General features: G+C 36.3%; 1 protein-coding gene across 2 annotated transcripts in view; it reads right to left on the bottom strand.

Moving 5' to 3' along the window:
- The window catches only part of LOC145252504 (copine-8-like), a 157,202-nt gene that overhangs the window by 69,719 nt on the left and 74,390 nt on the right, over nt 1-13,093 (bottom strand). For both annotated transcript variants that reach the window (XM_080112010.1, XM_080112009.1), the window contains exon 6: nt 10,908-10,978. In XM_080112010.1, coding sequence (XP_079968136.1) covers nt 10,908-10,978 — 71 coding nt within the window. The remainder of the gene's footprint in view (nt 1-10,907; nt 10,979-13,093) is intronic.

The raw sequence follows: 13,093 nt of genomic DNA, 5'->3' as shown, positions 1-13,093 counted from the left end.
TTCGTACATTCTCAAACTTTCATCTCCCATGCACCATTGTATCTGGGGTATCCATGCATGTTACGGAGTTGATGCAGGAGGTGGTACACTATACATGGCTAAATCATCTGAGACGTCGAGTGCATATGACATCCAAAATCCCATGACTGAAGGGATTTTCTCCTTTACTTTTGCTGTCGAATATCCACTTGATCATGGCAAAGGCATTACACTGAAGCAAGGAACTAATTATGATAATAAAAAGGTAGAATCACTTTAAGACAGATCAAGCATGAAAGAGACACCAACACCCGCATTCAATTCCCTGGACTCCAAAAACGATTAGCCAAAAAGTAAGCCCATCAAGAGCCCAATCAGAGAGGAAAGTTACAAAAAAAGCTGACTGACAAACAGGTCTCCTTAAACTGGTTAAGTGACTGAGCAGAAACCATAACCAGAATGCAAGGTTAATTTTTTTTTTTTAATTCTTGAAGTAGTGGGAGCAAGATATGATTTCTCTTCTGTTTAGTTTTAATCCTTGAAGAAATGAAGAGGAAGTAATAGCAACATTCAATAGTAATGAAAGGTTGAAAATATTCCAAAAATACTTGAAAAAGCAGTAGGAGCAAGAAATAGTTTTTCTGTAGTAATTGAATGGTTAAAAAAATATTTAATACTTGAAGAAATGAAGACATAGGCAGATCAAAACTTTTTCTCATGGTGCTCAGGTGTAACGCTATTCTAATGCTGGACAATACCGGATTGTCCTGCTGGGGAGTCAGATGGCTATTGCTGATGTACAGAGAGACAATAAGATTTTCTTGTTTGGAGATAACAGAAAAAGTAACTTTAAATATTAAATGAAGACGACAATTATGGATGGACTTGGTGGATATTGGCGCAGTTAAATCAGCCACTTGTTTTATGCTAAAAAAAATAATTTAAAACCAACTTTGTTTTTCATTGTTGATAATGAAAATTCAAGAATGGCGAACATATCGAATGAAAGACCACTCTAGGTTTGATAACCAAATTCTTTTGGAGCAAAAGAGAGAGAAAAGGAAAAAGATTTAAGAGGGAGAGAGAATGAGGATTTCAGAAGCAAAAAAGAAAAAGATAGGAAAAAGAGTAATCTTGGATAGCTGGCAGGAGACAGGGTTTTTTTTTTCATAAAATTAGAAGCAGGTGAAGGCAGTTTTTTGCCACTTGTTTGACAGTGAAGAGAGAGAGTGTCTGCTCTCATCGCCAGCTGAAGTTTTCCTCCTCCAACTGACCCAAGACACAGATCCCTGCTCCATGAATTCTAAGAATCCGAAAATTAGTTTTGAAGTCCCAAGTGCAATAAAGCTATTCAGTAAAAAATCTTGCATCTAGAAAATAATCCGTTTAGAGTAAGGCTCCGAATCAATTAACTTTTCTTGCACAAACTATATATGGAATTGTTTTGTGCAAATAATTATTTTTGTTTAAAAGAAAATTATTTCTAATGTTTTCATTAATTGCTGATTGCCTGTGGATTTTGAAAGCGACTCAGTTGTTTCCAGAGCTACCCTAATACTACAAGGATGGAATACTGTTGCCATATCTGGGCAGGAGCTGCTAAAAACAGCCTATCCTGCCTTGACAGAGTGCAAAATAGACTTCGCGGCTTGGTGGGGGATGCCCTTTTCTCTACCCTGCAACCTCTCTCCCACAGAAGAGACGTTGCAAGCTTATCCTTGTTTTATCGTTATTTTCATGGCAGGTGCTCGTCTGAACTCCAATCTCTGGTCCCCCCTCGCCAATCTTTCACGAAAAACACCCGTCTAGCTGAATCCACTGTGAAAAATTTCCCCCACTCTATATCTGTGCCTAAATCAAAACGCGGATTCCATGAACAAAGCTTCTTTCTTAGAACTGCACGCCTGTGGAACTCTGTTCCGTCTGCCTGCTTCCCGTCGGACTACAACTTGGATGTCTTCAAGTCCAACGTTAACAAATTCCTAATGAACCGCCCCTTTAAGTAAACACTTCATCAAATCTCCACACTAACGTAATGTACTTGCAATAACCCTTATCCCTGAGTGGCTTCCGGGCCTTGATAAGTGGTGATCACTGTGTAAAAAAAAAAAAAAAAAAAAAAAAATACTCAACGCTTGTGCTGCAGAAGAGAGAAGTGGCATATCAACCAATATCAGAGCCCCCACCAAGGAAGAACTCAACATCTGACAACAAATAGTCAGCGAAGATGTTAAAAGGTATTGCCATACAAACTTAGAGTCATGTGCATTTTGTGCGAAGTAGGTATCAGAGAAGGAATTTTCAGTGACCAGTAAGTGACTGATTGGTTACAATTTGAAGGATTTATCACTAAATGAAGTTAAAAGTGTAACCACTGGGACATAGTAATGGAGATTTGCAAGATCAACATGCCGATTGATACAAATAAACATTATTGTGTGTCTGCAATCCAACCATATTTGGTACAAATAAACTTTAGTCTATGTCTGACTTGTCCACCAAGTTTCATTCATGAATTCCAACAGTGTTTTATTACTGTTCAGTAATATGGGGGATACTTTGGTGATGGTTTCTATTTTTTTTTTACGAGGTGATCACGACTTATCTAGGTGCGGAAGCCACTCAGGGATAAGGGTTATTGCATGTACAGTACGTTAATGTGGGGATTTAATAAAAGTGTCTACTTAAGGGGGCGGTTCATCAGGAATTTGTTTACGTTGGACTTGAAGACATCCAGGTTGTAGTCAGGTGGGAAGCAGGTGGACGGAACAGAGTTCCACAGGCGTTCAGTTCTAAGAAAGAAGCTTTGTTCATGGAATCTACGTTTTGATTTAGGCACAGATAAAGAGTGGGGAAAATTTTTGACAGTAGTTTTAATTAGACGGGTGTTTTTCATGAAAGATTGGCGAGGGGGGACTAGAGATTGGAGTTCAGACGAGCACTTGCCATGGAAATAACGATTAAACAAAGATAGGCTCGCAACGTCTCTTCTGTGCGAGAGAGGTTGCAGGGAAGAGAAAAGGGCATCTCCCACTAAGCCATGAAGTCTATTTTGTATTCTGTCAAGGCAGGATAGGCTGTTTTTAGCAGCTCCTGCCCAGATATGGCAGCAGTATTCCATCCTTGGGCATACTTGGCTTTTATATAGATAGAGAATTGCATCAGTAGTGAGATATTTTCTGGAGCGGTAGAAGGATCCCACCATCTTTCCAGCGACCTTGGCAACAGACTTGATGTACGTGTTCCATTTCAGATCAGGAGTAAAGATCAAACCCAGAAGCTTGTCAAAACATGGAGCCTCCCCAAAACGAGAGCCATCCATTTCAATTGATGCCAGATGGGGATCAAAGCGTTGATGATGTAAGGATAGGAGCTTTGTTTTAGATGCATTAAAGCGTAACCAGCCACGTCTTCCCCCAATGAACCACGCGCTCGAGATCAAAGGAGAGAGAATCAGAGAGAGCTTTGTCATTTACAGCCTTTGATGTGTTGCCGTAGATGGTCGTGTCATCAGCATAGATGTCAACGAATGATTTAAGTGTGTATTTAGGGAGATCATTGATGTAGATCAGGAAGAGAGTTGGGCTCAGGATGGACCCTTGAGGGACTCCAGCATTAATACTGCAGGCCTCTGATTTTTGTCCACTGACCACTACTCTTATGAGCCTATCAGAGAAAAATGATTTAATGATAGAGAAAACATTTCCAGTTATACCGTAGCTGGAAATCTTGTGAAGTAAGCCTTTATGCCATACCTTGTCGAAAGCCTTTGATATGTCAAGAGCAATTGCCCTAGAAAGGAAACCTTTGTCAAGAGATTCACTAATCCTATGATATGACCGTTAGCACATCTGCAGTAGATCTTGCAGAATGGAAACCATATTGCATGTCACTAAGAAGGTTATTTCTGCTGAGGTGGTTTACTATTTCTCTATTTAATATGGATTCCAGCAACTTACTCATGACACACAAGAGACTTATTGGTCTATAGTGAGAGGGAGATGATTTATCACCTGAATTCTTAAATACAGGGCATACTGAGGAGGTTTTCCAGGGTGTGGAAAAGCACTTCTCCTTAAGGCAACGCTTAAACAGTTTTGTAAGTATGGGAGCAAGTTCTGGTTGAAGCTTTTTTAACACTATAATTGGGATGCCGTCAGGGCCAGTTGCTTTACTGGAATAAAGGTTTTTGATTAGCTTGGCGACCTCATGCACGGATATTTGTATGTTACCTAGCATATTCTGTGTTATAGGAGGAAATATGGGGAGTTGATGGCCTTCGTCACATAGGGTAGAATTAGCTGCAAAGTTCTTGGCAAATAGTTTGGCCTTGTCTGATGCTGACAAGATGACTTCAGGTCCATTGATAATGGTTGGGATAGAACGCACACTTCTGTTCAGGATCCTATTTGTAAATTGCCAAAACTGGTGGGAACCAAGCCGCTGATCAGCTACTTTGGATTTAACGGACTGAGCATATAGTTCTCTTGCATCTTTTATTACTCTTTTACAGTGGTTGCTGGCGTTCCTGAAAGCAGCTTTAGTCTCAGTGCATCTATTACGTTGGTAGATATGGAAAAACTGATTTCTGTGCGCGATGGCAGCAGCACATTCTGGGGAGAACCATGGCTGGCTGTTAGGTTTTTGTTGGAATTTTTTAGATGGTATGAATCGGTCTATGCCTACAATTAGCCATTCGGTCAGGTCTGATACTATAGAGGACACATCCTTTTTAAACATGGAATGGAGAGGTAGATCAGATATGAATGTACGGAAGTTAGCCATGGAGTATCGATATACAGTATGGTGGAGGGGTACGTCTGGGGACTTATTACATTTCATTTTTATCTTAACTGATACGACAGCGTGGTCGGAGGATCCTAGAGGAGAAAGAACGGAACATGAACATAGCTCAGGGGAAGTGGAAAGAAAAAGGTCTAGGAGGCTTGCACACTGACCTGTAGTATCGGTCATATGGGTGGGCTCGCGAACAATCTGAGTGAGGTCATAAGCAATGGCAAAATCATGACAGAACCTCTCCTCATCGTCTGTCTTATTTGAGTGGGTCAGCCATTCCACGTTATGGACTTGAAGTCACCACAGATGTGAATGTTAGCCGAAGGATGTGCAAACAGGATGTGGTCTATTTTCTCAGATATACTCTAAAAGATAGTAACTCCGCTGTTATGGGGCTGATAGAGGGCAAATATAAATGCAGTGGTGTAAGCAAGTGCAACCCAGAAGCACATATAAGGTAAATTAGGATCTTCTCTAGAGATATCCCTGCCACATGGGAAGCCATCTTTAATGTAGGCACATATTCCATACCCATGGCGGTCTTGGGGGTCAGATTTAGATGTTAAGTTAGAGTATCCGTTTATTATGAACTCATCTAGGGAAGTATTCCAGTTTTGCTTAGAAAGAATATGTTCGGTTTCATCTCCTGTAATTGGGTTTCAACCTCTGGAAGGTTGGAACGTAGACCCCTGATGTTGGAGAAGGAGACATGATAGTAGGGGTCTACGTTGGAAGATGGGGTTCTAGGTTTTAGGATCTGTGACCTCTAATAGGGGCTCCCTTAACATCCATATTATTTACCCTATCATGATTATATAGCCCTGAATAGCTTCTTATCCCTATTTACATGCCTACCCACAAGGGAAACGTTAAAACTAGATCAGATTTTATCTGGGGAACACCTGCTCTCCAAACAAGGGACACACTCGATTGGGAACGAAAATGAAAATGGCCTCACTCTAAGAGGATTTCTCCAGTGATTTTCTTGAACAGATGCTATATTTTAATCCTAGTCTGGGGACTCGGTAATTGTGTATTAACCTATTTCCTAATTATCCACAGGATCAGCATTATGAACATTTTTTACGATCCCAAGTATTTACGCTCTATTGAAAAACAATTCCCAGATTTTTCCAAAACTGAAGAAGGGGGAGAGGAGTCATCAGAGTCCAAATCCGGACAGGGCCAATAGAGGTCAGTCAGAATTATTGAAAATTTTGAATGTCATATTCAAGCATGCTTACCATTGAATCCCAATAACACAAAGACTATTGGGCATTCATAATTGAATCTTGGACAGAATTTCGGCTGCGGGAATCAATGTAAGAATTTATTTTTTAATTTTGACTTACATTATTTAATCTATGCCAGCACAAAACATTAACTATTTTTATGTTTGAGTGCTTCTTAAACCTTATTTTTCATAAATTTTGCACCTAAACCTCAAATATACTATATTTTGTGCTGTCATAGTTTTAACAGAAACAAAATGGCAACACCTGTAAGACTATCATGCAGCAAATAACATTTTTAAATTAAAATAATATATAATCCACGAATTCTTGGTTGTTTCATTTTAATATTGTCTTTAAATATTATAAAAATATTCATAAACTTTTTTTCAAATATATGTTTTACTTTTATGAATGTATAACATTTTTTTTTTACAAATAAATGTTTAAATATTTTAATATTTATGTTCAAAAATGGAAATAAACATTTGCTAAAAAGTTTACAAATATTCTTATATTTTTAAAAAATTGTGAACATTTTTTATTTAAATTTTTTTAAATTTTGTTTTTACATTTTTTTTATTTAAATTTAAAATTTTTATTTAAATAAAACAACAGTTTACAAATATTTTTAGAACTGTTAACATTTGTTTCTGTTAAAATGTCTGTAAATAAATATATTTTTAAAAAATATCTAAAACCTTTACTTAAAAAAATAAATAAATAAAAAGAAAAAAAGAAAAATAAAAAGAAACAAACGATAACTTGTGGATCTTTTTTTCAGCAGGGATGCTAAATCGGCTGCCAATATTTATTTGCTATTAAGTGTCAAGGAGCAAGGGCTCGAACAAGTTAATATACGCCATTGCCTTTTAAACTACTTGTTTGAAATATACAGACGTTCTACAAAGTTTGGAGTAAAAAATTTTATATCCCCTCCAAAAAAATACATTTTTTCATAGAATATCGTAAGGAATCATGAACTCTTATCAGAGATTAAGAAATATAATATAATTAATTATAATTATGGAATTCCTTCCCTGTTTCTTGTTTCCTTGACTATATTAACCTGCAGAAGTTTTTATGTAATGTGAACAGACATCTCACTACTCAAGTCCCCACAGTCCTCTGTTAGACATAATCCCAAATAGTAGTCTATTACGTCCAGGTGGAATCATGCATTGTTTAGAGTGAAAAAATGTTGTTTGTATCCTGTTGATGTAGGAAGTATCACATGCCAGCCGACATGTGCATGGCACCAGAGTTATCTTCAATAATAAAACACTATTTGTAGTATTTGTAATATCAAGTGGTCCTCCCCTCACTTCTCTATGGATGTGAGAGTTGGACACTGCTGTAAACACAAAAAATTGGAGAAATTCCACATGTGTGCTCTACGTTCCATCCTTGGAATCTTGTTGGCAGAACCGCATTAGCAATCTTGAGGTCCTAGACCAAGCCAAATCATCAAACAGAATGTATGCTTATCAGGGCCCAATTACAGTAGGTAGGTCATGACATCCACATGGAAGAATATCGCATGCCAAAGCACTTGTTATATGGAGAACTTCAAAAAATAAAATAAAAACCATGGTCAGCCAAAAAAAAAAAAAAAAAAAAAAAAATATGTTACAAGGACACAGTGAAGACCAATCTACAATTGTGTGAATTTGGACCAAAGGTATTAGAAGACTGCCAGTGACCAATCAAATTGGCGATCCACCATCCACAAAGCTACTGTTATCTTTGAAGAGGTTTGTCGCCAGAAGTTTATTGCTGCTAGAGATAAGTATCACGGTGCTACAAACTACAGACTTTTGGTGTCTCTACTGTGCCAGATCCTGTGCTTCCAGCCTGGAGTTGAGCAGCCGCCTCCAAAAACACAGAGGAGTTGAGCGAAGTGTCTTCTTCGAACATGATGGACTACCAACAACATCAAGAAGTTTGTCTTTACGTATATAAGATGGACGACAAGATTATTCGGTTTCGTTGGTTGGATGTTAGGTTTTATAGCATATCAACACTTTTTGTAGTTATGTATTTTGTAAATAAATAGTCAGTAATTGATAGGATCTATTTAATCCATAGACAGAACCCTGATTATCACAGCACTGTAAGGTAAAAAAAAGGAAAGAAAGAAACGGAAAATTATGAAAGATTTGACAAGGATAAAAAAATAAAATAACCAAGTCAAATTTTATTAAAACTAAAAGAAATTATAGAGGTTACCCTTCCCTCTTGTTTCCTGCAAGTTTTTTTAAATCATAAATTTCATCTGCGATATGTCAAAATGAGACCAGGGGAGGGAGTAGCTGGTCAGATATAGAAATATTAAGTAGAGATAAAATTTTAAAATTTGGTTATCTGAGGATTTTTGTGGGCATCTTTTGTTTTTTAGTTTGTCTCAAATAACTTCTTTATCTGAAGAAACAAGATTTTCATCTGATTTATTAAACAATAAAGAAATATTAATTGCTAATATTAGTATTATCTCAATTACTCGGATTACAATTCTCATCTTGATTTTTATATCACATTTCAGCCAATGTAACTTCCGACCCTCGGGTGCATGTTTTTGACTATGGGGAATCTTCTAGTCGAACTTTGAAACCTGTAAATAATTTCAAGCCTGTAGTAAGGATTGAACCTTCAACCACCAGGAAACTATCACTTTTAACTGTTACAGAGTAAGGAGAGAGTGTCCTAAAAAAGAGGATGGAGCCTAAAAGTGAAAGTCAAGAAACCATGTCATTTCCATCAGCCAGCTGAATCAGACAAGAACAGACACATGATCCAGCAGTTCCTGCCAGCCCAGCAGAGAGGCGGGGATGGTGTGTCAAGTGGCCAAAAGTTATCCTCTGAGTATACATATAAATGGTTTCTCCCCCTCCCCCAAATTCATCCCTTCTTAAATCTCTCTTGCACACATGAATAAATAAACTTTTTTAAAACCAAACTGGTGTCCATATTGCCCTCAATCAACAAATGATGAACAGCATCGAAAAAACCTGGGTTATAACGAAGATGCACAGGTTCATGTTATGCACCTGCTACAATAAGAGGATACAATAGAACTGATTGTTAACCAATGAGTTTAAGCATTAGGTCATGAGTTCTAGTGCACCTTTTCTAGGTGGAACAGACAAAACAGTTTGATATTTTTTTTTTTTTTTAAACACGAATGCATTTTAAGGTTTTCAATATTCCTGCCAGTTCTTGAATAATTTGAGAACGTCTCAAATATTTGGTAACCTTAATCCTTTTAAATTTTTCCAGAAAAAAAAAAATGTCAAATTATCATTGATTTTCTGAACACTGTTTCTGTTGTGCATGAAAAACATTCCTCAAATATTTTCATTTGTTTCTATCTTTTCTGTTCTCAGGTGATGCTAGGTGAAACAACGGCAAAAATGAAAAAGTTGGTTGGACAAAAATCTCAAATTAGGAAGAATTGACTTATGAGGTTGGTTGGGAGAATCCCCAAGAATTTGCGAATAGATGAAATTATAAGAAAAGTTAGATAAAGAAAACTAGATGTGGAAGGAAGATTAAAAGAGAAATAACTAATTCCCAAACTGGGGAAAATCCCACACTCATCTCCATAAAAGCATACAAATTTTGCATCTCAGCAGATAATTTTTCAATGTGACTGGAGTCAACATCGCATCTGAACTTAGACCCTAAACCAAAATTACTTCTAAAGTGACAGAAAATTTGAGTTGAGATTTTCAGTGCCAAGTAAACAGTATCCGCCAAAGGTTTAGCAACAATTATGTTTATACTATGTTGATATTTTGTTCCCTTGATGGTTGACAACTTGCAGCCTTCTCTATTCAAAGAAGGCAACATGAGACAGAAAGATGGAAACTGAATCAGCAACCAAAAAGCAATTGGAAGCAAACCAAAAGACAATGCTGCCATTCTATGCCAGGAAAAAACTGATATTAATATAAATTAAGGATTGCGTTCATGTTCCAAAACTCTAAAAATCTGACCTCACCACTGGACATTATTTTTATCATATTCAGATTTTATTTAAGTACTAGCTGAAAATAGCAGGTAATACCATGACCTCCATAAGGCAGGCCTGTCCAAGAAGTTTTGTTTATCTGCTGACATCAGAGTTGTTGGTAATAAGTCATGCCTAAGCAGATAAACAAGATGCTTTGAAAAGAACAGTTACACACTATGCAGCTATATGAGGATGATACTTTCTTTTAAATTATTTAACCTTTCATGTAGTAATTGTTTGGTGGTAAAAAAAAGGATACTGCTAGTTTTGCTGTTATTTTAGCATTGCTCGACTTTGTATGGAAATATGTATTGAAAAAAAAAAAAAAAAAAAAGTCTTTAAAATTCACAAGCCAACACAATGTTTATTTACTTTTAATGCAGAAACACACTTTTTAAATTAATTCTTTTTTCTTCTTTTTTTGATATTGAATTAAGTTTAGCTTTAGTATAAATAGTTTTTATTTTTTTAGATACATCTTTTAAAGCTCTCATTAGTCATTATCGACAATCTGTTCAACAGATCTTGCTTGCTTACCATGAGGTCATTTTATTCAGTCGACAGGCCTGCTTTATGAAGATCATGGAACTACCACCTTGAGTCAGAGTGGACCTGAGAGTACTGGCAATTAATGGTTGACTCCACATTCCCCAATTGGAATCTCACCACCACATCATACCTAGGACAGATTCTATTCAACCCAGAGATGAGACTTCATGGAATAATGACAACACTGGCAACTTAATGTTTCAAAGCTTTCAGTTTGCGGCATCATCCAGGACTGAATGTCATGAATGGAGTGAGAAAAAAAATGGGATGGAAGCGATAAAAAGTTTGGGAACTACTATATTCAATGGAAGCAATGATAGAAAAATGGCAATACTTACCTCAACGGTTTGACTAATCGGTTAGCAATTACAATCTCTGCAAGGGTACATTCCAGTTTTCCAAGAAAATCCTGCAAAGAGAAAGAAAATGAAACATCAAAACAGACAACAAAATGTACGATTAACAATTTAAATTATTCTAGTTGTTTTTTTTTCTTCATGGTTTGCTATCTCTGGTTAAACCAGATTGTGCACTGGTATGAGCATTCTCATGACAGTTTTCTGATCCTTACTACTACTTCCATAATAATCTCATGACAAATTTGAAGCATTTTTTTTTGTTTTTTTTTGGGGGGGGACTGTGTGTGTGTGTGTAACTATCACTAGAAAATCAATGTACAGGACTAACAGACTTTTATCCAGATTTTGTTTTTTCATCAGCGTTTCCTTCTCCTACATGGATTGCCTTAATCACAGATAAGGAGCACCAACTACCACCTGTGTGGTAACCCTCTAGAATATCAGAAAGAGGCTAACAGGTGATATATCTTGTTAAAGAATAACCTGAAACTGTGCAAAACAGTTGTTCATCTTCTTTGGGTACTATACACACTCAAATACATACAGCATTTAGTATTCCCAAATCTACTACCAGGCTCAACATTGCTTAACTTTGATGATCTAACAAGAACCGGTCTGCCTTATACTCAACTTAGTACAAGAAATAAAAGGTACTTACGCAGAGAAAGTACCATGCTATTGTTTTGGTAGCATTTTCAAGTTAAATTAAAGTTTTATAGTATCATTTGTTTATTAAATTGTTAGCTGAAAGTACAGAACAGTTTCAAAACACCCTCCACCCCCATGTTAAGAATGGGTTTCTAAACAATAATGCTATTATTTCAGAACAGTACCTTCTCTAAAAAAGAAAAAGAAAACTTGGCGAACATGTTGCAGACTTTTGAAAATTCAGTATCTCATTGCCATACATACGAGATGAGTGACTAATTTTTATGACTTCGGGTTCAAATGAACAGCTACAGAAGGAATTGGAATACACTCTACTAAAGCTTGATTGTCACAGCTGGTGAATTTCAAAGATGCGATCTGGATGTGAGGACACTTTAGAACAATATGCCACAGAAATGTATGGAATGTTTCAGACTGCTTTTGAACCATCTTGCATGAATAGACCATCAGTTTTTGAGTGGCATAAGATATTTGAGGAAGGTAGGGAGTTTGTGAGGGATGATGAGGGGTGTGGGAGGAGTAAAAAGTCAGAACACCAGATTTTATTGGCCAAATAAAGAATTTCATGGATATAGGTGCACAGTTTGATATCAGTGTGGAAACGGTACACACAATTATTCTTGAGGAACTGAAGATGCAAAAGATTTGTGTAAAGTTTATCCCAAGAATGTAGTCCACAACTCCATCCTTGTCACAGACTATTTGACCAAGATGGGCATCAAGACAGTTCCTTATCCTCCCTATAGTTAAAAATTTAGAAATAATTCACCATCAAGGACTGAGATTTAGCATGTCACTAATAGCAAGTCTATTTATAGAACTTCTGGTGTTTATGTAGTATAATGGGATTTTTTTTTTTTTAAGTACATTTTAAGTAAAAACACTAATATGTACTTACCCGTGATGTCAAAATTAGTAAAAATGCCAAAAATTACAAAAACTAATCAAGTAGAAAAATAATTACAAGTAAAAACAAATTTTATCGAATTTGTTAATATGGAAAACTTCTTAAGAGCCAGAGGAGGTAACTGCAATTTATGATTTTGACATCCACTATTTCAAAATAGAAAATGGTGAACTAATAATGTTTATGTTTTTGTAAACAAATAATTCTAACAGATCTACTTAGAGCATTTTTTCCTGAATTTATAAAAGTTTTACCAATTCCAACATGATACATAAGTACATAATAGTGTTTTTATCTAAATTGCATTTTTTTTTAAATCCCATTATACTTCACAAGTACTATATAATGAAGTCCATCTAAGACTGAGAAAACAATGACTAGTTTTGTAAATTACAAAATTATGCCCATAACTTTACTTAGCAAAATCCCACTCCTTCACTATGGAGGTCCCTAGATGCCAGAAAGCCTGCTACTTTAAAAGTTTCTTCCTCAGACTGCTAAACTTTGGAATTCCCTCCTCAATTCTCTGACTATACTGACATGCAGAAAATTAAATATAATGTGAATAGACGTCTATACTTAATTCCTC

The sequence above is a fragment of the Euprymna scolopes genome, chromosome 29 (assembly GCF_053919585.1).
Source record: "Euprymna scolopes isolate OS-2025 chromosome 29, ASM5391958v1, whole genome shotgun sequence".
NCBI classification, from domain to species: Eukaryota; Metazoa; Mollusca; class Cephalopoda; order Sepiida; family Sepiolidae; genus Euprymna; species Euprymna scolopes.
This window is presented reverse-complemented; position numbering and strand designations above follow the sequence as displayed.